Source organism: Macaca mulatta, chromosome 11 (assembly GCF_049350105.2).
Source record: "Macaca mulatta isolate MMU2019108-1 chromosome 11, T2T-MMU8v2.0, whole genome shotgun sequence".
Lineage (NCBI taxonomy): Eukaryota > Metazoa > Chordata > Mammalia > Primates > Cercopithecidae > Macaca > Macaca mulatta.
In genome coordinates, this window is record NC_133416.1 from 35,044,128 (window position 1) to 35,069,021 (window position 24,894).

General features: G+C 40.7%; 1 protein-coding gene and 1 pseudogene across 2 annotated transcripts in view; one reads left to right on the top strand and one right to left on the bottom strand.

The window, feature by feature from the left end:
• Window positions 1-24,894, bottom strand: part of PKP2 (plakophilin 2) — a 108,651-nt gene that overhangs the window by 50,297 nt on the left and 33,460 nt on the right. For both annotated transcript variants that reach the window (XM_077953850.1, XM_015151418.3), the window contains exon 5: window positions 10,312-10,519. In XM_077953850.1, coding sequence (XP_077809976.1) covers window positions 10,312-10,519 — 208 coding nt within the window. The remainder of the gene's footprint in view (window positions 1-10,311; window positions 10,520-24,894) is intronic.
• Window positions 10,640-23,828, top strand: LOC114671020 (large ribosomal subunit protein eL33 pseudogene; annotated as a pseudogene).

Consider the following 24,894-nt stretch of genomic DNA (forward strand, 5'->3'; position numbering starts at 1 on the left):
GACCCACGTGAACAATAAATATACGGCTTAGGCTACAAACTGTGCAGGTTTAAACTCATCAGATAGATAAATAAAAGCCACACATACTTAAGCATTTATTGCTGTTTCTCTTAAAGGGCCTTACCACAAAGCTGACTTGACTGAGATTAAATAAAGTCTGGGCTCACCAGCAGGGAGGCTTAAAACGGTCCTATTGTAACTAAAACTTCAACATTTTTAAAGAGTTGTATTTTTTTCTCCCTTAGATACACATGGGAAAATATCTTCCCTGCCTCCTTCCCCACTAACTGTAACTTTCACCTGACATTGTGCCTCCCAGTAAGAGCAGGGAGGGTCTGCAGAAAGCCTTTCTCCATGCCTGTCAACAGGAAGCTGATCAACATCACCAATTAATGTTATTGACTGCTACCCAATCACAGAATCACATCCTCCAGCTATTTATTCTGGCTACCTCATGTATAGTTTTATAGTTTGGCAGTGAAGGAGAGACAAGAGGATCTTCCCTATCTGCCAACTTGCATGGTCAAAGATTAGTACCCCCTTTACTCATTAAATTTTCTCTTTCCTCTTGAATCCCCCATATTAAAGAGAAAGACCATATGGGCTAATCTGAAGAAACTGAGATAATAGCATGTTGTAATTTCTAAGGTATATACTGTGACATAGAGACTGAGGCTGGGTACTGAGAGAGAACAGAAAGTGGTATATATATATTTACGATTTTTTTTTCTTTTTGAAATTTGGAGCTCGAATGCTTCAGGTTCAGTGGAAGGAAGACTGTACACCGATTGCTTGCTATTCCAGGGACTCCCAGCAGGTGTAGAGTTGCCTCACCATCTCTTTTTTTTTTTTTTTGAGACTGGGTCTCACTCTATTGCCCATGCTGGAGTGCAGTGGCGGCTTGATCTCGGTTCATTGCAATCTCCGCCTCCCAGGTTCAAGTGATGCTCCTGCCTCAGCCTCCCAAGTAGCTGGAATTACAGGCGCCCTCCACCATGCCTGACTAATTTTTGTATTTTTAGTAGAGACGGGTTCCACCATGTTGGCCAGGCTGGTCTCAAACTCCTGACCTCAAATGATCTGCTGCCTCAGTCTCCCAAAGTGCTGGGATTACAGTCATGAGCCATTGCCTGGCCCGCCTCATCATCTTTCATACCGCAATAGGTTACCCTAACTCACTAATGCCCAGGAAAAGGAGAAGAAGGGGCAGAAAGAGAAGGGATGACTCTTCCCTTTCTACCCTATCCTCCTTGCTGCCCAGGCAACAATTCCTACTTCTTTTTTTTCCCTTGAGACGGAGTACTACTTTGTTGCCCAGGCTGGAGTGCGGTGGTGCGATCTCGGCTACTGCAACCTCTGCCTCCCAAGTTTGAGACATTTTCCTTCCTCAGCTTCCCGAGTAGCTGGGATTACAGGCACGTGCCACCATGCCTGGCTAATTTTTGTATTCTCAGTAGAGACGGGGTTTCACCATGTTGGCCAGGCTGGTCTCGAACTCGACCTGGTGATCTGCCCACCTCGGCCTCCCCAAGTGCTGGGATTACAGGCGTGAGCCACTGTGCCTGGCCCAGCAATTCCTACTTTTTTTTTTGAGACAGAGTCTTACTCTGTCGCCTAGGCTGGAGTGCAGTGGCGCAATCTCAGCTCACTGCAACCTCAGCCTTCTGGGTTCAAGTGATTCTCCTGCCTCAGCCTCCTGAGTAGCTGGGATTACAGGTGCACATCACCACACGCTGCTAATTTTTTGGTATTTTTAGTAGAGACAGGGGTCTCACCATGTTGGTCAGGCTGGTCTCAAACTCCTGACCTCATGATCCACCCGCCTCGGCCTCCCAAAGTTGTGGGATTACAGGCATGAGCCACCGCGCCCAGCCAAAAATTCCTACTTCTTAAATTGACTGTGGTCTGTGCAAAGGAAAGAGGAAGCATAGGTACTCGGAGCAGGCTCCTTTATGAACACAGCAAATGTGGCAGACTTGGCTGAACTCTGTGGCAATCATCATCTCCCCTGAAATAACAGTCTGTATAGTTAAAGCTTGGTAATTACTCAGTATACTTATATTTGGTCCAACCAATTAGAACACATTAGGCTTCAGGCAGTCTTTTGGGCTTAAACAGTTTGCTTCCGCTGTGCAAAGGTAGCTACTTTTTGAAACTGTAACCAGATTTCCATTGGAGCCTACACAGAGCTTCCATTAGATACAGTGACACTGGGTCTGGTGTCTTGTGAGGACTAGATTTCTGGCTTATGAGGAGGTCTTTTCCTGATCAAACTAGCATTTGGGGTTAAGGAGCAGTGTCCCTCAGCCACAGGTTTTGTAACACAATGACTTCATTCCTCCCACTTCTCCTTAAGAGGCCCTGGAAGAGGGACAGATAAAACTCAGAAGGTGGTTGAAAACAATTTAAAGGCAAGTCTGAGGTTGAATTTTGGTTACTAAGCTACAAAAGCAAGTTAGAAAGAAGAGAGAAATGAAGAAGAAGAAAAAAAGCTTCTTTAGTTCTAAATAAGCAAACAAATAAATAGTCTCTGCCTGCCAGAAGCTTAAGAACGTGAAGCATAATGACATTTCCTCCTTTTAAAAAGGACCACACAGGGCACTCAAAGGGAAAGTACACCTTACAATAAAAACCAGAGAGGATTAATTGGAACAAAGGGAGTGGAATTTTCCTTCAACAGTCAATATCCGTTAGAACTTGGCATGCTCTGTTATTTCTACAAAAGTATACAATTTCGGAAGTTTCAGTATAATTTTAGAATTTCTAATATAGGATTTTGCATAGAAATGTCATGCCTGTCAAATTTCTGGGTGGCATGAAAGCTGTGAAAGAACTAAGATGTTCAGTAGAGATTTAGGATTACATATGCTTACACACACACACCCTCAAACAAAATCAGTGAGTAACCAACTACAAACTGGGAAAATATGTACAAGATGAGATAAAAGGTTAATATTCTTAATATATAGAGTTCTTATAAATCACTAAAAAGTGAAACACCAGTAGAAAAATTGGGAAGGTACACAACACAGAACCAACTGATATTAGGAGCTAATCTACACAGCAATCCATGTTCTCTAGTAACTAAAGAAATGCAAATTTAAACAACTAGATATCATTTTGTATCACTGGAGGAGGCAAAACCAGAACCAATGAGTGGAAATTCTAAAGAAGGAGATTTTGGCTCACTGAAAGTATAAACTTCTAAGAGAGCTTTGAAGAAAACAGAAGGAACTACTTGTAAGACCCAGCTCTATCACTGGAGGGAATAAAAATTAGCTTATCCCTTATCAGAAAGTAGATGAGGGCTTTCACCCTGAAATTAAAGTGTTAGACTAGACGAGTGGTTTCCAAATGAGCCCAGTGACCAAACAGACTCACAGTCTTGGGCCATGCCCCAAATTTGCTGAGCCAGAATCTCGGGATGGAGTTCAGGACTTATATTTTTTAAAAACGATTCCAGTTTTGGGCATAACGAAACCAATGGACTAGATGATTCTGAAGAGATGTCCCTTTGATGATCAGATTCTGGACTACCTAATATAATATTTACAGTTTGGGTTTTCATGTATCTTATCTTTAACTGTTGGTCAATTTATTCATAGTGTCTTAATGTCTACTAGTATAGTTCTTTGTTGCAGAGGGTCTGTCTGCCTGTAATTTTCTACCATGAGGCTCTCATTCTAGCCAAAAAGAAAGGGATCTGGACACTGTTAAGGGATATAATTAGAATAATTATCAATTATAAGAGACAATGATAACTCCTATTATCCAGAAATTTATTGCCAACTGTGATGTTTGCAAAAAATAGCTAACCAGTAAAGGGATCTTAGATATTACAACTCATGTTTAATAATAATGGCCTCAGCCGGGCACGGTGGCTCACGCCTATAATCCCAGCACTTTGGGAGGCCAAGGTGGGTGGATCATGTGGTCAGGAGATCAAGACCATCATGGCTAACACGGTGAAACCCTGTCTCTACTAAAAATACAAAAAAAAAAAAAAAAATTAGTTGGGCGTGGTGGTGGGCACCTGTAGTCCCAGCTACTCGGAGGCTGAGGCAGGAGAATGGCGTGAACCAGGGAGGCGGACATTGCAGTGAGCCAAGATAGCGCCACTGCACTCTGGCCTAGGCGACAGAGTGAGACTCCGTCTCAAGATAAATAAATAAATAAATAAATAAATAAATAAATAAATAAATAAAAATAATGACCTCTAGGACAGAAAATATAGTAATTTAACAAATCTGCCTTAACACTTAGGCAGCAAAACTTCTGATTAAATAAATTTTCTGATTAAATAAATCCCTATCTTCAGTGACAAAGAATGAGGAGGAAAAGATGATGACAATGACCACTCGAACAAGGACAAGAAAGAAAACTGGTTCTTTTTAACCGTGTTTTTCAAAGTGGTCAAAGAGTGGGAGGATTTTTTTTGTTTTGTTTTTTGTTTTTGTTTTTTTTTTTTACAATTTCCCTTACATAGATATACCCCTCCTTTCACCTAAATTTTGCAAAACTTACCTGGAATATCAGGTTATTAAAAAAGTCATGTATTTCAAGTTACATATAAACCCAGGGTACCTTGTTATACATTATGAATGTAGAATAAAATAATATACAATTACTTAAAGTACATAATATTTTATAGCAAAACATTTTGAGTATTTTATTAAAATGTAGCAATCCAATTAAGTACTTCTGCAAAACATGCAGAGATTAATACGCAGTTTCAGCACATTTCACTGACCATCACCTCTGAATCTTTCATATGTAATGAGAGAGGGATAAGAACCCCCGCTGCACTCTTACCATGACTTGTCCGTTTTCATCCAAGGTATATCCCTGCTCACTCCAGCCAATGCTCACTACTCAGTGACCTTGAAGATGAACTTCTGAGACTAAGATGTGCCGTTCTCATTTCAATTACGGGAACACTACCACACTCACTCAGTAAGGGAGAAAGAACAATCTCACCGGGTGAGGGGAATGGGGGTGTCTTTGATCCTAAAGTTCTTTCATTAGAAGAGAAGATCCTAGGCTACTACTGGAAATGTCAGGAAAGTCAGTGAGTTTAGATTCGTTCCCAGTGATGCTAAACTTCTTATGCACGTGTAGAAACAGATGGTTCATTTTGTATATTTTGGCTAGAAAAATGAAGGTCTTATCTTAAAACACACCTGACTCTCTTACTGGTATGTATTCTAGGTATTTACAGGCCAGAAGACTCTTTTTCACATTTGGTCAGACATCCACAGTTGTTGAGAAACTAACGTGAGCACCACAGCTCATTCTGTGATTAAATACACGGCATGGCAGAAGTGGCAACTTAATATTAAAGGATGCAAACGCGGCTCAGAGACGCCCCTTTCTTCAAAATTCTGCTGAAAGTCGGGAGGAAACTGAGAGTAAAGTATGGAAAGATGGCATTTGAAATGCTTCAGAGAAGTGAAGTTGAGCCAACTATTGAAGGATGAGCGGGTTCTCCAGGCAGTTTAAGTGTGCAAAAGGATTCCACTCTAAGACAGCAGCAGAGACAGACACCAAGACAGAAAACAGGCATAGAGCAGACCAGCAGGTTCTTTAGGATTTCAGAACTTAGGCTGGAAGAAGATGAGAGGAGACCCTGCTGCCAATGATCATCAGGCTCACATCATAACACCTTTGTGTGGGATACTACAGAGTACGGGCTTCATCTCACGGGAAGCAGGGAGCACAGTGGGACAGTATGTTTATTAGAAAGACAACACTAGAAGCAGAATGGAGGATAGTCTGGCGATGTGCAATACTGAATCCCAGCGGCCAGGTAAGAAAGAGGCTACTACTGCAGGAGTAGAGTGAGAGATGAAGACAGCTTGAACCAAGGCAGAGACAAGAAGAGAGGGGGCCGGGCACGGTGGCTCACGCCTGTAATCCAGCACTTTGGAAGGCCGAGGCCAGCGGATCACCTGAGGTCAGGAGGTTCGAGACCAGCCTGACCAACATGGAGAAACCCCGTCTCTACTAAAAATACAAAATTAGCTCGGCATGGTGGCTCATGCCTGTAATCCCAGCTACTCAGGAGGCTGAGGCAGGAGAATTGCTTGAACCTGGGAGGCAGAGGTTGCGGTGAGCCGAGATCGCGCCATTGCACTCCAGCCTGGGTAACAAGAGTGAAACTCCTTCTCAAAAAAAAAAAAAAAAAAAAAAAGAATAGAGAGGAAGGGTCAAACAGGAGCGAGGAAGAGCTCTCTGATGAGAGTCTCAAAGACTACAGAAATGAGTCATCACGTGCCTCAAAAGTAGGCGGGATGACAGCAAAACACTCAGATACAACTAGGTTCAAACCTGGGCTTTGTACTTTACTATTTATACAACTTTGGGCAATTAACCCCTCTGAGTCTCATACTGATCATATGTAAATCACCAATTATGCTTCCACCTCTTATGGAGTTGTCAGGAGAAACTGGATAAAAAAAAATAGAAAGCCCTAGCTTAGTGACCAACACATAATAGAGGTTCAGAAAAAAAAAAAAGGTCTAAGAAATAGACCAGTAAGATTCACATATATACTTACTTTCTTTGTGTTTCTAAACAAAGATATAAACATGTCTATATTAGGTTAACAATTTATTTCCGAGGCCCAGAAAGCCCTTATTTAGCTCTTCTATTAGTAGAGCCACAGGGAGTAATTTAGAAGGATTTGTATCAAATGTTCAAATGTCTGTTCGGTTCAATTAGCATGTAATGAACACCCTCCAGGAGGGATGTTTGGCTTATACTAGAAATCCTGGGTGCTGTACAATCAACTTCCATTTATCAGCTCTATAGCTGATGTAATGATGCCTGAATGGTTTCATATGGAATCAACATCACAGAATGTTCTCTGACGTTAGTCTCCTATTGCCTATGCAGGAGAAGAGGAACCGTGCTTCAATGGCTTGTTCCCTCGACACATGCAAGCACACACACATTTCCCAAGCTTTCTAACTACCAGGCACCCTAACTCCAAATCACGCTATTTTCCATGTTTCCTCTAAATGACTGGCAGCTAGCTTCTTTCTGCCTCTTTGCCTTGCTAGTGATGCTCACTTTGCCAGGAATAACTTTCATCCTCCTTCAAAACACCAATCCAAAGCCTATTCCTCTTTTAAGGCCCACAATGAAACAACCCCATCAGGAAATCCTGTCTATTGCTGCTTTTGCATTACAACACAATTGAGAATTGCTGCTGAATCTGTATGGCCTACAAAGGCTAAAATGTTCACTGTCTTACCCTTTACAGAAAATGTTTGCTTACCTCTGCTCTATGTGAATGGAGGTAAGTGATGAACTTTTCCAGGGTCTATAAAACTAGTAGATGGAGAAACAAAATCCAATGTGGGTGCAGTGGTGTGTCCCTGTAGTCCCAGCTACTCAGGAGGCTGAGGCAGGAGGATCTCATGAGCCCAGGAGACCAGCCTAGGCAGCACAGTGAGATCTCCATCCTTTAAAAAAACAAAAACAACAACAAAAAAACCCCAAATCCACACCCTTCCTAGGCTGTGATTCTCAGTGCCCGACCTCTGAAAGCTGCTCTGTAAATGTTGATTAAATGAATGGAATCACTTTTAATTTCTACAGGCATTTTACTACAAATCATGGATATGAAAAGAAATCCCTCATGGGACATGACAAAATGCTGGCAAGAGGGTAGCATGGTACTAGCCAGGCGCGGTGGCTCATGCCTGCAATCCCAGCACTTTGGGAGGTGGAGGCAGGAGGATTCCCTGAGGTCGGGAGCTCGAGACCAGCCTGACCAACATGGCGAAACCCTGTCTCTACTAAAAATACAAAAAATTAGCTGGGCGTGGTGGTGAGTGCCTGTAACCCCAGCTACTTGGGAGAGTGAGGCAGGGAGAATTGCTTGAACCCCAGAGGTGGAGGTTGCAGTGAGCTGAGATCGTGCCACTGCACTCCAGCCTGGGCGACAAAGCAAGACTCCATCTCAAGGAAAAAAAAAAAAATAAAAAGAGAGAGTAGAGAGAGTAGCATGGTACCTCACATAGTTTTATAAAATTAAAATACATCAGAATTTAAAATGTGATATTTAGCAATATGGATACAGCTGGAGGTCATTATCCTAAGCAAATTAATGCAAAAACAAAAAATCAAATACTACATATTCTCACTTACAAATGGGAGCTAAACATTGGGTATACATGGACATAAAGATGACTAAAACAGGGAGGAAAGGATGGGGGCAAGGGTTGAAAAACTATCTATTGGGTACTACGCTGAGTACCTGGATGACAGGACCATTCGTACCCCAAACCTCAGCACCACACAATATACCCATGTGACACACTTGCACATGTAACCCCAAATCTAACATGAATGTTGAATTTTTTAAAAATGTGATATTTTAAGATACAAAGCGAGTAGAGACAATGACAAAGTCTTTATAGAGAAATTAAACCTATCGTATAACTAAATGAATAAGGTGGAAGAGCAAAATATATTCAATTCAATTTAAAACAGTATTTGTGGAGTACTTCCTTTAAAAGTATTTACCAGAACACTGTCAACTATTATACATAGTTAATTTAAAAAAAACCTCTTCTATGATATATATTCTTTGAGCATTTGTTTCCTCATCTATAAAACTGACATAACACCTGATAATATCTAGAAACCCAAGGTTTTTGTGATAATTAAATTAGAAACTGTATGTACATCTCTGAGACACTGAAGATATTTAATAAAAATTTACTGATGATTGCACTCAGTTATGCCTCCTGCAATCTTTTTTAATTCTTTTGAGATAAGGTCTCACTCTGTTGCCCAGGCTGGTGTACAGTGGTGCAATCATGGCCCACTGTACCAACCTCAACCTCCTGGGCTCAAGCAATCCTCCCACCTCAGCCTCCTGAGTAGCTGAGACTACAGGCACACACCACTACCACGCCTGGCTAATTCCTTATTTTTCGTACAGACAGGGTCCCACTGTGTTGCCCAGGCTGATCTTGAACTCCTGGGCTCAAGCAATCCCCCTGCCTTAGTCTCCCAAAGTGCTGGGATTACAGGCATGAGCTACTGGACCCAGCCCCTCCTTCACTCTTTGTACTGTGTGCAGGGAGCACAAGTGGAGAGCTGATGGTGATGGCAGGGAGCGTGATTTTTCTGGAACATCAATAAATCATTTTCTCTTTTATCATATGACTGTTCATTTAAATGAAACTAGCCCCTTCTCTTCATGCTTAGAGGACATATTACTAACACTGCTGTTTTAATTCTCTCTGATTAGTCCATCTCTCCAATTCATTGCATAAAAAGGAGACATTTGCTCAAATCAGTATTTGAACAAAAATGTGAAGTAGACAATTAAAAAAACAAACATATCCAGTTACTCTTCTTTCTTTAAGGTTGCAGTGAGCTAAGGAGGTGGTACTGAGAGGAGTCCAGATAATGGAAAGATTGGAAAAAACAGCTTCTAATATTTGATTAATTTGATTAAATTGATTCTCCACATGGGAATACTACGTGACTCTCCATTTCGTTTTTTTTCTATAGATCCAGCAAGCCGGTTATTGAGCAAATAATACGAACAACTGAGTGTGGTTCTTGTCAGTTTTCTTTAGAAGGTTTAGGACACCTGGGTAACAGTGAAACCCTACATGTTCTTAAACTACAAAGTGGGCTGTTAGTGAATTTAAGCAGAATTTTTATTACAGTGAGTCTTGTCAAGTTGTTTTAAAGACATTTAGTCAAAGGCTCATAGAGTTCCTAATTAAGAATATCAAGCAAAAGCCGCAGAACATTTTCCCTTTCAGAAAAAAGGAATTCAGGCTGGGCGCAGTGGCTCATGGCTCATGCCTGTAATCCCAGCACTTTGGGAGGCCGAGGCGGGCGGACAAGGTCGGGAGTTCGAGACCAGCCTGGCCAACATGGTGAAACTAAACTTTAGTAGAAACATGGTCTCTACTAAAAATACAAAAATTAGCTGGGTGTGGTAGCACATGCATGTAATCCCAGCTACTAGGGAGGCTGAGGCAGAATTGCTTGAACCCCAGAGGTGGAGGTTGCAGTGAGCCAAGATTGTGCCACTGCACTACAGCCTGGGTGATAGAGCAAGATTCTGTCTAAAAAAAAAAAAAAAAAAAAAAAGGAATTCAAATATGGCTCAAATCTGGAGTCTAAGCCAGCAGGTAACCATGTTCCTTTAAAGCCATCTCTAGCATAACAATGAGCCCATCAATCATTTGCTCCAGGAAACTTAAGAAAAAGAGATGACGTAAGGCATCTGGCTGGGGTGCAAATGTGTTACGTTCTACAATATTCAGTAAGCACTACCTGTTATTTGTTTTTTAGTCTCCAAGTCTCTGGTTTGCTTCAGCACCTGGAGCAGCCGAGGTATCCCATTTAGTTCAGCCACCTCCAATTTGTTGTCATTGTCTTCAAATACTAAGTTTCTCAAGGCCCCACACACAGATCGCTGAACGTCTTCATTCTGAACTTTCAGGAGCTGCAGAAGCTTGGGGATGCCACGAAGCTGGTTAACCTGGGGAAGAAGTAGATGCACATTTCTAATATTAATTTTGATGTGGCATCAAGACATTCAATGTAATACAAACAGATGAAGTTTACTGATGCTGATTAGAACCTTTCTTCATCAACAACTATGTGTAGCACAACTGAGATTCTTGTAGAATATACCCCAGCTATAAGGCAGTTATCTGTCATCAAGGAACTTACAGTAAATTCAGGAAGTTAAGGCTGAAACCTATGAAATAATTGAAGGGGAAGATTAAGTGATAAAGGGTGCATAGGTACTAGTTAAACAAAGTTAAGTGATAAAAGCTTGGAGCATAATAAAAATGAAGAGAATTGGGAATGTAGGCAGTAAGGGAAGTTTTATTAAAGAATCCAGAATTACGTATGTTTTTTCCTAAGACAAAACTTTATAGTCCATATAAAATGAATAGCATCACTTTCATTAACAGAAGTAAAAATGGATTTACTATGTCAACCTCAGTAGTAATGCAAACTAACCCTAAATTCTTACACTCAATTGCATTGAGTATTTTAAAAGACTTATAAAACCTATGCAAGCAGTTTAAGCAGATAAAATAACTTTACACTTTTAAATGTGTTATTTAAAAAATATTCCTTCTCTCCAAATACGTAAGAAAGCGCATGCTATTAGAGAAAGGGCACAACCACCAATGGGAAACAAATTGATGGTTTAAATTTTGAAACCTATGGGTGTTTAAGAAGAGGCCAAATAATCCTAATCTAAACAAGGAGATTTCCTGTTTTAGTCTGAAAATATTATCTAAAGAAATTAAAAGGCAGACACAGTGTTGGTGAAATGAAACATTAGGTTGTAGACTGAAGGCTTTCCTTCTCTTAGGCTTCCATTCACATTTGATTTTGAAACTTTTAAGTTGCCAAGAGCAGTTGGTAAAGATCTCATTTTCACTATCTTAATGCAGAAATTTTGAGGAAGTAAGTTTTCATGAATGGGCATGAGCTTCCCTTTCAGACGAAGTTTGTCACTTAGCAAGGACACCCTAACTGCCAGCAGTTTATGCTCAGCAGAGAGCTGCATGCCTGGCTTGGGGCAGATTTGCATATTTTCTATGTATCAAACTCTAGCCTCCCTTTCATAGACAGATAAATGGTATTTAGGACACAGGCTCCAATATTACATATTCTTTTGACAGGACTGGAGAAAAGTCTAGAAAGGTGGAAATAAGTATCAGAATTGTAAAACAATATAAATAATAAAAATAATAGCCACAATAACAACCACAATCATTATAATAAAGCAAAAATTACAACTCCTCTCCCTCCTACTTCTAACATTAAGAAGTGTCAGTATAGTGTTAGGAGTTTTATATACATTATCTAATTAATAGATTGCAAGAACCTTAAGAAGAAAGTACTCTTGATTCCTTTAAGGCTTCACTGGACGTAATAAGGAATAAATACTTCCACTTGCTGACTGCCTTCTGAGGAGACATTTGCTGAACAAGAGACAGATGGGAGAGTGGCCACAGCAATTCTGTTGGACGGTGTCTAAAGCCATTTAAATGCATGATAAAGATTTCTTAGCTGGCTGGGTGCGGTGGCTTATGCCTGTAATCCCAGCACTTTGGGAGGTCGAGGTGGGCGAATCACGAGGTCAGGAGTTCGAGACCAGCCTGGCCAACAAGGTGAAACCCCATCTCTATTAAAAATAAAACATTAGCTGGGCGTGGCAGTGCATGCCTGTAATCCCAGCTACTCAGGAGGCTGAGGCAGGAGAATTGCTTGAACCCGGGAGGCGGAGCTTGCAGTGAGCAGAGATGGCACCACTGCACTCCAGCTCGGGCGACAGTGTGAGACTCCATCTCAAAAACAAACAAAAAAGATTTCTTAGCTGTCAAGTAAATCTGGTCCAACAGATTATTTCATCACTTCATCTATTCCTATTACAGGCTGAGTATCCCTTATCTGAAAATCTGAAATCTGAAATACTTCAAAATCTGAAACTTTTTGAATGCTAACATAATGCTCCAAGGGAGTAATTCAGATCTTGGATTTTTGGATTAGGAAGGCTCAACCAATGTAATGCAAATATTCCCAAATCTGAAAAACCCCAAATTCAAAATACTTCTAGTCTCAAGCATTTTGGATAAGCGACACTTAACCTGTATTATACTTCCTTAAAAGCAAAAAAAAAAAAAAAAAAAAAAAAGAAACACACACACACACACACACACCACAATTTATGTTAAAACAATCTGTAATTCACATTTCCCTAATTCCCTAATTTTTATTTCATGGTAAGGTTTTAAGGTAAATTCATACTATCTCTTTTTTTTTTTTTATACAGAGTCTCACTCTGTCACCCAGGCTGGAGTGCAGTAACATGATCTTGGCTCACTGCAACCTCTGCCCCCTGAGTTCAAGCAATTCTCCTGCCTCACTCAGCCCCCCAATTGCTGGGATTACAGGTGTGCGCTACCACGCTCAGCTAGTTTTTGTATTCTGAGTGGAGATGGGGTTTTGCCATGTCAGCCAGGCTGGTCTCAAATTCCTGACCTCAAGTGATCCACCTACCTTGGCCTCCCAAAGTGCTAGGATTGCAGGGGTGAGCCACTGCACCCAGCCGGCTTCCTCCTTTTAATAAGTTAAATTACAGAAAGAAAGGCCTCGACTGGCAAAATAGCACTGTGGGATATATACCCGTGTCTTCTGGGTGAACCCTGTTATTCTGTTACCATGCCACATTGCCTGTTTCTAAGTTTTTGAGAAAATATAAGTTTACAATATAAATTCACACTGTATAAGCTACATGAATGCCAGATATACCAAATCTTCCCAGTAGCAGTATACATATCAGATGCAAAAACAAAATCCTATTTGTCCTGAGGTACTTTGGCAGCTTTAGACATATTTTATTAACTTAATTCTTAATTTATAAGTTGTCTTCTTCAAAATATGATGGGAAATGGCTTACTGGCCATATTGTATTTCAAGCTGCAATCATAGAATTAGTACAAAGTGACATATGGAAGCCTCCCCCAGCTCAGAACAGCTCCCTTACCCTGTCACCTTTATCACCTTGGCTTTCAGCACTCGCTCTAGCCCGGAAAGAGAGAACTACAGACACAGCGGTGCTCCGATAAAGGCTGAAATCTGGCTACAGCTCTACTTACTGTATAACTTGACTCCCTAGTGTCTGGTACTTATCCCAAGTTTAAAAATAGGCTTTAGTTACTTTCATCGATTTTATCAAGCAAATGGATATAAATCCTGCTAAACGCAAAAAGTTAATGACCTTCTCCTTGCATTTAACTAAAAGATGGTAGGTGATGAATCCTATCCACAGTAGGACCAATGTCAAATATGCTGCTCTTGTCCTTAACATTCAGGGAAGCAGCTGGGACCAGAGAGGTTTGATGAGTTTCCCAATTATACTGAATCCTCGGGGTATTTTTCCCTCCTTTGGGAAAAGGAAAAAAGAAATAGACTAACATGCATGTTTCAGAACTTCAAAAAAGTTATCATTTGAGTTGGTTTCTAAATACATGAAAGGGCAGAGTCACATATGAGAATCTTAACTCTCTCTGTGGCTTTATTCTGATTATCTTTCCTGTCAATTACAAAATAAGTAAATGACGAGGACTTCTGGTTGCAAATAAGTACAGGGAACACACGGCCTCTGCTGAGGCAAAGGCTCTGTCCAGCCCCGGAGCCTTTGCTCTCACTTCCTCCTCCTGTCTGGAAGGTTCAGTCCACTCTGCCTCTCTTCCAGCAAAGCCCTATTCATCCTGTGGGATCCAGCTCAAATGTCACCTCCTCTATGAAATGTCACTCCCTTTCTCTGCTTTCCCTCCCATTAGAATTAATCACTCCCTGTAAATTGACATAACCTTTCAGGAAGGCAAGTGGCAATATGTGTCAAAACTTTTAAAATATTCACTTCTAGTAACCTTTATTGGGAAACAATGTGAAATGAAGACACAGACTAACATGCAAAAATAGTGACTACTTCTTTTATAATAGCAGAAAATAAGAAACCATGAATATCCAGCAGTGGGGGAAGACTGGTTGATAGTTGTCACATACCCATATGTTGAGGTATCCACAGGTGAGGCAGACCTGACAAAGACACTATTAGCCACACAGTTCCCTCACTAGTCAAATGGGAATTACTGTGTAAGATGAGCAATTACATGTCAGGCACACAGCAGTCACTCAATACAAGGTTGCAACTACCATCACCTTTAACAAGTTAACTGAAACTGGCCATCAGAGAAATGCAAATCAAAACCACAATGAGATACCATCTCATACCAGTTAGAATGGCAATCACTAAAAAGTCAGGAAACAACAGTTGCTGGAGAGGATGTGGAGAAATAGGAACGCTTTTACACTGTTGTTGGGACTATAAACTAGTTCAACCATTGAGGAAGACAGTGTGGCGATTCCTCAAGGATCTAGAACTAGAAATACCATTTGACCCAGCCATCCCATTACTGGGTATATACCCAAAGGATTATAAATCATGCTGCTATAAAGACACATGCACACGTATGTTTATTGCGGCACTATTCACAATAGCAAAGACTTGGAACCAACCCAAATGTCTATCAGTGGCAGACTGGATTAAGAAAATGTGGCACACATACACTATGGAATACTATGCTGCCATAAAAAAGGATGAGTTCATGTCCTTTGTAGGGACATGGATGAAGCTGGAAACCATCATTCTGAGCAAACTAACGCAAGGACAGAAAACCAAACACCGCATGTTCTCACTCATAGGTGGGAACTGAACAGTGAGACCACTTGGACACAGGAAGGGGAATACCACACACCAGGGCCTGTTGTGTGGAGAGGGGAGAGAGGAGGGATAGCATTAGGAGATATACCTAATGTAAATGACAAGTTAACGGGTGCAGCACACCAACATGGCACTTGTATACACATGTAACAAACCTGTACATTGTGCACATGTACCCTAGAACTTAAAGTATGATAATAAAAAAAACCAAAAAAAAATTGTTATAAAAACTCATATGTCATTTAAAAAATGGAATAAGGCCAGGCGTGATTGCTCATGCCTATAATCCCAGCACTTTGGAAGGCTGAGGCAGGTTAGATCACTTGAGGTCAGGAGTTCAAGACCAGCCTGGCCTTAGTGAAACCAGGTCTCTACTAAAAATACAAAAAATTAGCTGGGCGTGCTGGTGCAAGCCTGTAATCCCAGCTACTGGGGAGGCTAAGGCAGAAGAATTGCTTGAATCCGGGAGGCAGAGGTTGCAGTGAGCTGAGATAGCGCCACTACACTCCAGCCTGGGCGACAGAGCGAGACTCCATCTCAAAAAAAATAAAAAAAATAAAAATGGAATAAAACATCTATGCATTTCTACTTATAAACACAGGCAAAAAGGAAATGAGATTAGGGAATTTGGGAGAAGTGGCAAATGTATGAGTCATAAATAGGATCTGCCATTTTCTATGTTTTCAAATAACAAGCCTGTATTTGTGCACACTTTTAAAAATTGAAATAAAAATTTTCTTTTGTGGGGACAAAGAAAGCTACATAAGCAATTTGATTGAAGATATGTAAATATAAGCATTAAAAATTAGAGAACAAACCCAAAATGATAATGGGGAGATTATGGGTGCATTTTCTTTTATGTTTTTTAATTTCTCAAATTTCTTATCAAAAACTTGAATTTGTTTTATAATAAGTTTTTGCAAGATATTTATGGCAGTAACTACTTCAATAATGCGATATGAAACAGCATGAAAATAAGACCATGTTAAAAGGGGTCTTACGACTAAATAAGGGATTTATCTTTTATCCTGCAGGCAATGGGGGCAGTTATCGGAAAGGTCTCCCTGGGGTCCGTGAGGCATGAGACTATTAGGAATGGATAAGAATGGAGACAGGGATGTTAATCTGGAGACAGCTGGATTAACACAAGATGGTGCTGGGACCAAGTCAGTAGCTCTGAGTAGGGAGGGAAAGATGTGGGTAGATTCCAGATACTTTTAAAAGTAGCATTAATAGGACTTGAAGACTAAGTGACTATGAGAGGTAAGTTAAAAAGAAGGTTCACCACATGTTCTCACTCATAGGCGGGAATTGAACAATGAGAACACTTGGACACAGGATGGGGAACATCACACACCCGGGCCTGTTATGGGGTAGGGGGAGCGGGGAGAGATAGCATTAGGAGATATACCTAATGTAAATGATGAGTTAACGGGTGCAGCACGCCAACATGGCACATGTATACATATGTAACAAACCTGTACGCTGTGCATATGTACCCTAGAACTTAAAGTATAATAATAATAAAAAAAAAGATTCAAAGTATTCAAGTTTTGGTGTCAAATTACCTGGGTGAACTACCCTCCTACCATTCACTGACAGGGAACAATATGCTTGGAGTTATTGCCTTGGGGCAGGCAGTGCACCATTATCTGATTGCATTATCAGGACAACTCTTGGCAGGAGAACTATTTCCACTTTATAGGTAAGAAAGCTGAAGCTCAGAGAAGGAAAATATCTTGCCCAAGGGCATCTATGTAATTAGGGTGCTGGGAATCAAATTCAGCTAGCAGTGACTCTTGAGAGTCCATGATTAAGCCACCAATGTCCTGCCTCCGAGCCCAACAGGAAGAACAAGTTCAGAGGGAGGGTTGGAGAGTAGAGAAGAAAAGCAAAAGAAGATAATAGGTTCAGGCTGGCACTACGGCTCATGTCTGTAATCCTAGCACTTTGGGAGGCCAAGGTGGGAAGACTGCTTGAGCCCAGGAGTTCAAGACCAGCTTGGGCAACGCAGGGAGATCCCATCTGTATAAAAAATGTTTAAAAATTAGCTGGGCATAGTGGCATGCACCTGTAGTCTCAGCTACTCGGGAGGCTGAGACAGGAGGATTGCTTGAGCTCAGAAGGTCGAGGCTACAGTGCGCCATGATAGTGCCACTGCCCTGCAGCCTGGGCAACAGAGTAAGAACATGTCTGAAAAAAAAAAAAAAAGAGAGAGAGAGAGAGATCAACAGTGTAAAACACCAAAAATCCTAATCAAACAAACAAAATGAGGACTGAAAAGCTGCTACTGGTTTTAAAAGTATTATGATTTAAAATTTTGATCTCTATGTCCAAATTATAATTTTCTTTCATACATACATTTAAAAACTATAGTACCATGTTTAATATAAGGATTTTTCAAATGTTCTTGGGTTATAACATTATAATTCTTAGGCTTTCTATGAAGCATATACATTTTTAGTTTTGCATATAATTTTCATGTTTCATCATTCTCAAAACCAGTCTTTGTTCTAGTTTTATCTCTGAGTAATGGTCAAGCCAGCAAACACAACTTCAATGTGTAAGCAAAATGATATTTTTAATCAAATTAGTAATTTAAGAGATAGTAGAAATCTAGACCAACTTGGGCAACAGAATAAAAATTCCAGTAATTTGTAATACGAAATCGAAGCATACATAATGATGCCCAGTTTTTAAAAACTAGGAATAGGCCCTGGTGTGGTGGCTCATGCCTATAATGCCCAGCACTTTGAGAGGCCGAAGTGGGAAGACTACTTGAGCCCAGGGATTTGTGACCAGCCTGGGAACACAGGGAGACCCCATCTCTATGAAAAAAAAAAATTAGCCAGGCATGGTGGTATGTGCCTGTGGCTCCAAGCTACTTGGGAGGCTAAGGTGGGAGGAATGACGCCCAGAGGTCAAGGCTGCAGTGAGCCATGATCACACCATGCACTCCAGCCTGGGCAACAGAACAAGACCCTGTCTCAAACAAACAAACAAAACTCCCCCAAAACCAGGGATAAACAAATATTTAAAGATTTAAAGATATTTAAATCTAAATATTAAAACAAGTATTTAAATATTTAAAGACAAATATTTAAAGATTTATCTCTGACTAGCTATTAAAGGATCAATATTTAGCCCCATTCCCTTCACCTATATGTATAAAGAAGGTTCATCACTAGCTAAATATCTTCTAAAATCCTTACTCATTCTTCCTATGGAGCAAATAGGCAAAGGGTCAGTGAGAAATACTCCATAATTACACAACTTTTGAAACAGAAAAGTCTAGATGTAGGGATAGGTCTTTTAAAGCAATATCTAACATACAGACATCGAGATGAAAAATATTGAGTTTGATCTCACAAGAATTTTAAAATCTTGCATGATGAAAGATACCATAAACAAAGTTAACAACAACAACAAAGATAGAACAGGAGAAACTATCTGCCACATAAGTAACAACAGATTAATATGTGTAATAGGTAAAGAACTGTAAGTCATTATGAAAGAAACATATCTTAGTAGAAAAAATACACAATGGATTAAAAATGACAATTCACTGAAGAAATACAAAGTCAAAAACCACACCAAAAGGTGCTCAACTTCATGAATAATTAATGAATGCAAGTGAAAAAAAAAATCAGCAGAAGCTCTTTTGTGTGACCCTTCCTCAACCGAACTGCAAGGTTTACCAACCACATGCTCTTTTCCCTCTGTGAAACCTCCTTGATTCTCAGAGTACTATCAAAGCTGGTAGGTTACTCTATTTGAGCCTTTGCACTTCTATTTCTACCAGTTGAGTTACATGTTTACCAATAGTAATTTAGGTTTGTTTCCCAGTGTATTTATGTCAATTGTATTTGTTATAATTATGTAATTTACTTACCTATTCTATAAATGGATGGAATGTAAGTATAGAAAGAGTACTTATTTCGCTGAAAATTAATCTGAATATTTTGGAAAGACTAGATGAAGGTGAAAAGCTTAAGAGAGCTTTGTAATTAGTGGTGGATAGAATTAATGTAAGAGACTAGGATTTGAACTCAGATGAATTAGTTCCATTAAGTTCTCATTCCACTTTAAACTTAAACTAAAAATGGCAGATGATCTATAATGGGCATAGTCTATGCATGCAAGATGACGACAAATTCTAGAAAAGTGTTTATCACTTTAAAAAATAATTTTCTCAATAACTTTTTTTGTGTGTTTGTATGACAGAGTCTCTCGCTGTTGTCCAGGCTGAAGTACACTGGCATGATCCTGGCTCACTGCAACTTCTGCCTCCTGGGTTCAAGCTATCCTCCTGCCTCAGCCTTCTGAGTAGCTGGGACTACTGGTGCGTGTCACCATGCCAGTTAATTCTTGTATTTTTAGTACAGATGGGGTTTCGCCATGGTGGCCAGGCTGGTCTTGAACTTCTGACCTCAGATGATGTGCCTGCCTTGGCCTCCCAAAGTGCAGGGATTACAGGTATGAGACACTGCACCTGGCCCTCAATAACTCTTTGGACAACTACTAGTCTTGATTTCAAAATATAAGAAAATTTCTATGATAATGAAATGCCTATTTTTGCTTCTCAGATTAACAAAAACAAAAGAATAATACCTTGTGGTAGTAATGGTACATGGAAATGAACACTCTGATAAAATGTTGATGGGAGTGTAAACTTGTACAGTTTTTCGGAGGAATTATTGGGGAGTTATTTATCAAAATTAAAAATGACTCGATAGTTATTAACAACTCAACTTACCTACTGCCTGAAACAAAAATTGGACAAAGCATACAATGGTTTCAATAACTGAATATTAGTAAATGATGGATAGCGATCCCTTAGATATCACTGCCTTGGGAGAGTTCCCAGGCTACAGGGCAGCGAGAGAAAACTTAAGTGAAACTCAATAGAGTTGAGGGCACAGAGCTCAGAGTCTGAGAAGACCAAAGGGGCGAATTTGTTCAGAAAAGAGTATCACAGAGAAAAGAGCCGAACAGAAAGGGAGCTCCTGAGATCTGCAGAGGACCTGCCCGCTAGTATTCAGTAGAGTATTAATTAGTGCACATGGTATGAGGAAACTGTCTGAGGCCAGGGAAATAATCATCCAAAAGGATTTAAGGGAACAGCTCCCCATGTTCACACAGGCCTAGGAACAATGACTATTTTTGTCAGCCAGCCAGAAAAATGTCAAAAATTCCTGCTACATTAGGTAGAGTTCTCAGAAGTGTCTTGCCTTAAGAAGTAGGGATTAATGATCTCTAGAATAAATGCTGCTCTGGTTCCACTTAATGAATCTTAAAAGTAGAATTTGAGTGCAAGGAGAGGGAAAGCATTAGGACAAATACCGAATGCATGCGGGGCTTAAAACCTAGATGACGGGTTGATAATGCAGCAAACCACCATGGCACATGTATACCTATGTAACAAACCTGCACACTGCACATGTATCCCAGAGCTTAAAGTAAAATTTTTTTAAAAAGTAGAATTTGGTCTGGGCGTGGTGGCTCAGGCCTGTAATACCACCACTTTGGGAAGCCAAGGTGGGTGGATCATGAGGTCAGGAGTTTGAGACCAGCCTGGCCAGCATGGTGAAACCCCATCTCTACTAAAAATACAAAAATTAGCCCAGCATGGTGGCGCGTGCCTGTAATCCCAGCTACTTGGGAGGCTGAGGCATGAGAATCGCTTGAACCTGGGAGGTGGAGGTTGCAGTGAGCCGAGATCACACCACTGCACTCCAGCCTCTGGGATAGAGCAAGACTCCATCTCAACACAAACAAACAAAGTAGAATTTGAAAGGATCAAACTGTTTCCAAGTACCTTAACTGCACCCAGAACAAAGCTCAATGACCCATAATGTGGAGAAAAGCCAATCAATCAAAAGCTACCTAGAATAGACACAGATGTTAGAATTAGCAGACAAGAACATTAAGGTAGCAATTTTATCTGTCTTCCGTATGTTCAAACATCTTGAGCAAAGATGGAACATGTTAAATAGAAACACATAAGACATAAAAATACTGAAATCTAACTTTTAGAGATGAAAACTACAATGAAGAAAAAATACACTGAATAAGATTAATGGCATATTAAACACATATTAATGTATTAATGGCATATTAAACACATATTAAGAGATTAGCAAACTTACAGCATAGGAATTGAACTTGTCTAAAAACACAGAGAAAGAAGACTAAAAAAGAAAGACCTAAAGAAGCCTAATATGTATGTGATTGTAGTTCCCACAGGAGGAATAGAAAAAATGTGACATTTTTCTAATTTTGATGCAAAGTAGAAACTCACAAATCTATGAAGCTCAGTGAACTCCCAAGCACAAAAAACTAAGAGAAACTACACTAAGGCACATGTGACCAAACTGATCAACACCAATAAGAAAGAAAATCTTAAAAGCAGCCAGAGGGGGTTGGAAAAGACACATGTATGGAGGAAGGAAGATAAGGATGACAGGAGATTTCTTGTCTAAAACAATGCAAGTGATGCAAGTGAGAAGACAGTGGAGCAACTTTCTTTCTTTCTTTGAGACAGAGACAGGGTGTCACCCAGGCTGGAGTTGCAGTGGCGCGATCTCAGCTGACTGCAACCTTCGCCTCCTGGGTTCAAGTGATTCTCCTGCCTCAGCCTCCTAAGTAGCTGGGATTACAGGCACCCGCCACCATACCTGGCTAAGTTTGTATTTTTAGTAGAGACAGGGTTTTGCCATGTTGCCCAGGCCGGTCTTGAACTCCTGGCCTCAAGTGATCTGCCCACCTCAGTCCTCCAAAGGGCTAAGATTACAGGCGTTAGCCACCGCACTGTGGCCAACTTTCAGTACTAATATTTAGAAACGGTCAACCTAGAATTCTAAAGCCAGTGAAAATACCTTTCAAAAGCAAAGATGAAATTCTTTTCCAGACATACAAAAGGTGAAATAATGCAGGTTTGCTGGTGATGAACTAAAATATTTTTTAAAAATTCTTCAGGCCGGGCGCAGTGGCTCACGCCTGTAATCTCAGCACTTTGGGAGGCCGGCGTGGGCGAATCACGAGGTCAGGAGATCGAGACCGTCCTGGCTAACACGGTGAAACCCCGTCTCTATTAAAAATATAAAAAATTAGCCAGGCGTGGTGGCGGCGCCTGTAGTCCCAGCTACTCAGGAGGCTGAGGCAGGAGAATGGCCTAAACCCGGGAGGCGGAGCTTGCAGTGAACCCAGATCGTGCCACTGCACTCCAGCCTGGGCCACAGAGCCAGACTGCATCTCAAAAAAAACAAAACAAAACAAAAATTCTTCAAGTAGGCCAGGCGCAGTGGCTCACACCTGTAATTCCAGCACTTTGGGAGGCCGAGGTGGGTGGATCACCTGAAGTCGGGAGTTTGAGACCATCCTGACCAACACGGAGAAACCCTGTATCTACTAAAAATACAAAATTAGCCAGGCATGGTGACACATGCCTGTAATCCCAGCTACTCAGGAGGCTGGGGCAGGAGAATCACTTAAACCTGGGAGGCGGATGTTGCGGTGAGCCAAGATTGCACCAATGCACTCCAGCCTGGACAACAAGAGTGAAAGTCTGTCTCAAAAAAAAAAAAAAAGAAAAAAGAAAGAAAAGTAAAGAAAAAAGAAAGAAAAGAAAAGAAAATTCTTCAGGTAGTCTGGGCATGGTGGCTCATACCTATAATCCCTGCACTTTGGGAGATAGATCACTTGAGGAGGACCCAAGTGGATCACTTTGAGAGGCGGGTGGATCACTTGAGGTCAGGAGTGAAAGACCAGCCTGGTCAACATGGCAAAACCCTATCTCTACTAAAAACACACAAATTAGCCAGGCCACGTAGTGCCCACCTGTAATTCCAGCTACTCAGGAGGCTGAGTCAGGAGAATTGCATGAACGCAAAAGGTGGAGGTTGCAGTGAGCCAAGATCACGCCACTGCACTCCAGCCTGGGCAACAGAGCGAGACTCCATCTCATAAATAAATAAATAAATAAATATTCTTGCTTCACCATCTTGGATCCTGGGGAGGCCTGCTAGGAACAGGACTTCTAAAAGGAAATACGTCTGGAAAGCAGGCTGTAGTCCAAAGCCATTTTTGCTGGCTATAAGTGGGGTCTCCAGAACCAAAGGGAGCACATCTCTTCTTAAAATTAAAGGTGTTTATGCCCGAGAGGAAACAGAATTCTATCTGGGCAAGAGATGTCCTTATGTATACAAAGCAAAGAACAACATGGTGACTCCTGGCGGCAAACCGAACAAAACCAGAGTGATCTGGGGAAAGGTAACTTGGGCCCACGAAAACAGTGGCATGGTTTGTGCCAAATTCTGAAGCGGTCTTCCTGCTAAAGCTATTGGACACAGAGTCCAAGTGATGCGGTACCCCTCAAGGATTTAAACTAATGAAACAATAATAAATAAAAGTGGGTTTGTAAAAAACAAAACAAAACAAAATTTTAGGTAAAGGTAAATGATCACAGTATCTACACAAACAGATAAAGACCACTGGGGCAACTTAGATCAAATGGGCAAATCCCTTGAAAGACACAAACTACCAAAGCTCACTAAAAAAGCAACAGATAGCCCAAATAGCCCCGCAGCTGTTAAAGAAACTGAATTTGTAGCTAAGGCTTCTACACATAAAAAACTTCAGGCTGAGATGGCTTCACTGCTGAAGTCTACCAAACATTTAAGGAAGAAATAATACCATTTCTAACCAAACTCTTTCAAAAAACTGAAAAGAAGGGAATATTTCCTAGTAAATTCTATGAGACTAGTATTACCCTCAACTCAGAATCAAAGACACTAAAAGTACAGATCATGTCTTTTATACATACAGACATAAAATTTCTTAACAAGATTTTAGCAAATCTAGTCATAAAACCTACAAAGTGATAGTACATCATAACCAGGTGGGGTTTATGAATGGAATAACATTTCAAAATCAATCAAGGTAATTTACCATAATGGCAAAATTAAAAACCCTAAAAAATTTCAATAAAAGCATCTGACAAAATCCAACATCCATTTGTGTTTCAAAAACTCCATTAAAGCAGGAATAGAAGGGAAGTTCTTCAACTTGATATGGTCATTTATAAAAAACCTACAGGGTTGGGCGGTGGCTCATGCCTGTAGTCCCAGCACTTTGGGAGACTGAGGCGGGCGGATCACGAGGTCAGGAGATCAACACCATCCTGGCTAACACGGTGAAACCCCATCTCTACCAAAAATACAAAAAAAAAAAAAAAATTAGCTGGGCATGGTGGCGGGCGCCTGTAGTCCCAGCCACTCAGGAGGCTGATGCAGGAGAATGGCGTGAACCTTGGAGGCGGAGTATGCAGTGAGCTGAGATCGCACCACTGCACTCCAGCATGGGCGACAGAGCGAGACTCTGTCTCAAAAACAAACAAACAAACAAACAAAAAACCTACAGGTAGCATAATATTTAAGGGTGAAAGAAAGATTGAATACTTTTGCCCTGAGATCAGAAACAGGATAATATGCCTACGCTCACCATTTATTTTCAAGATTGTAGGAGAGGTTCTAGCCAGTACTCTCTCTCTCTCCATATATATATATACACACACACAAAAATATATATATATTACATAT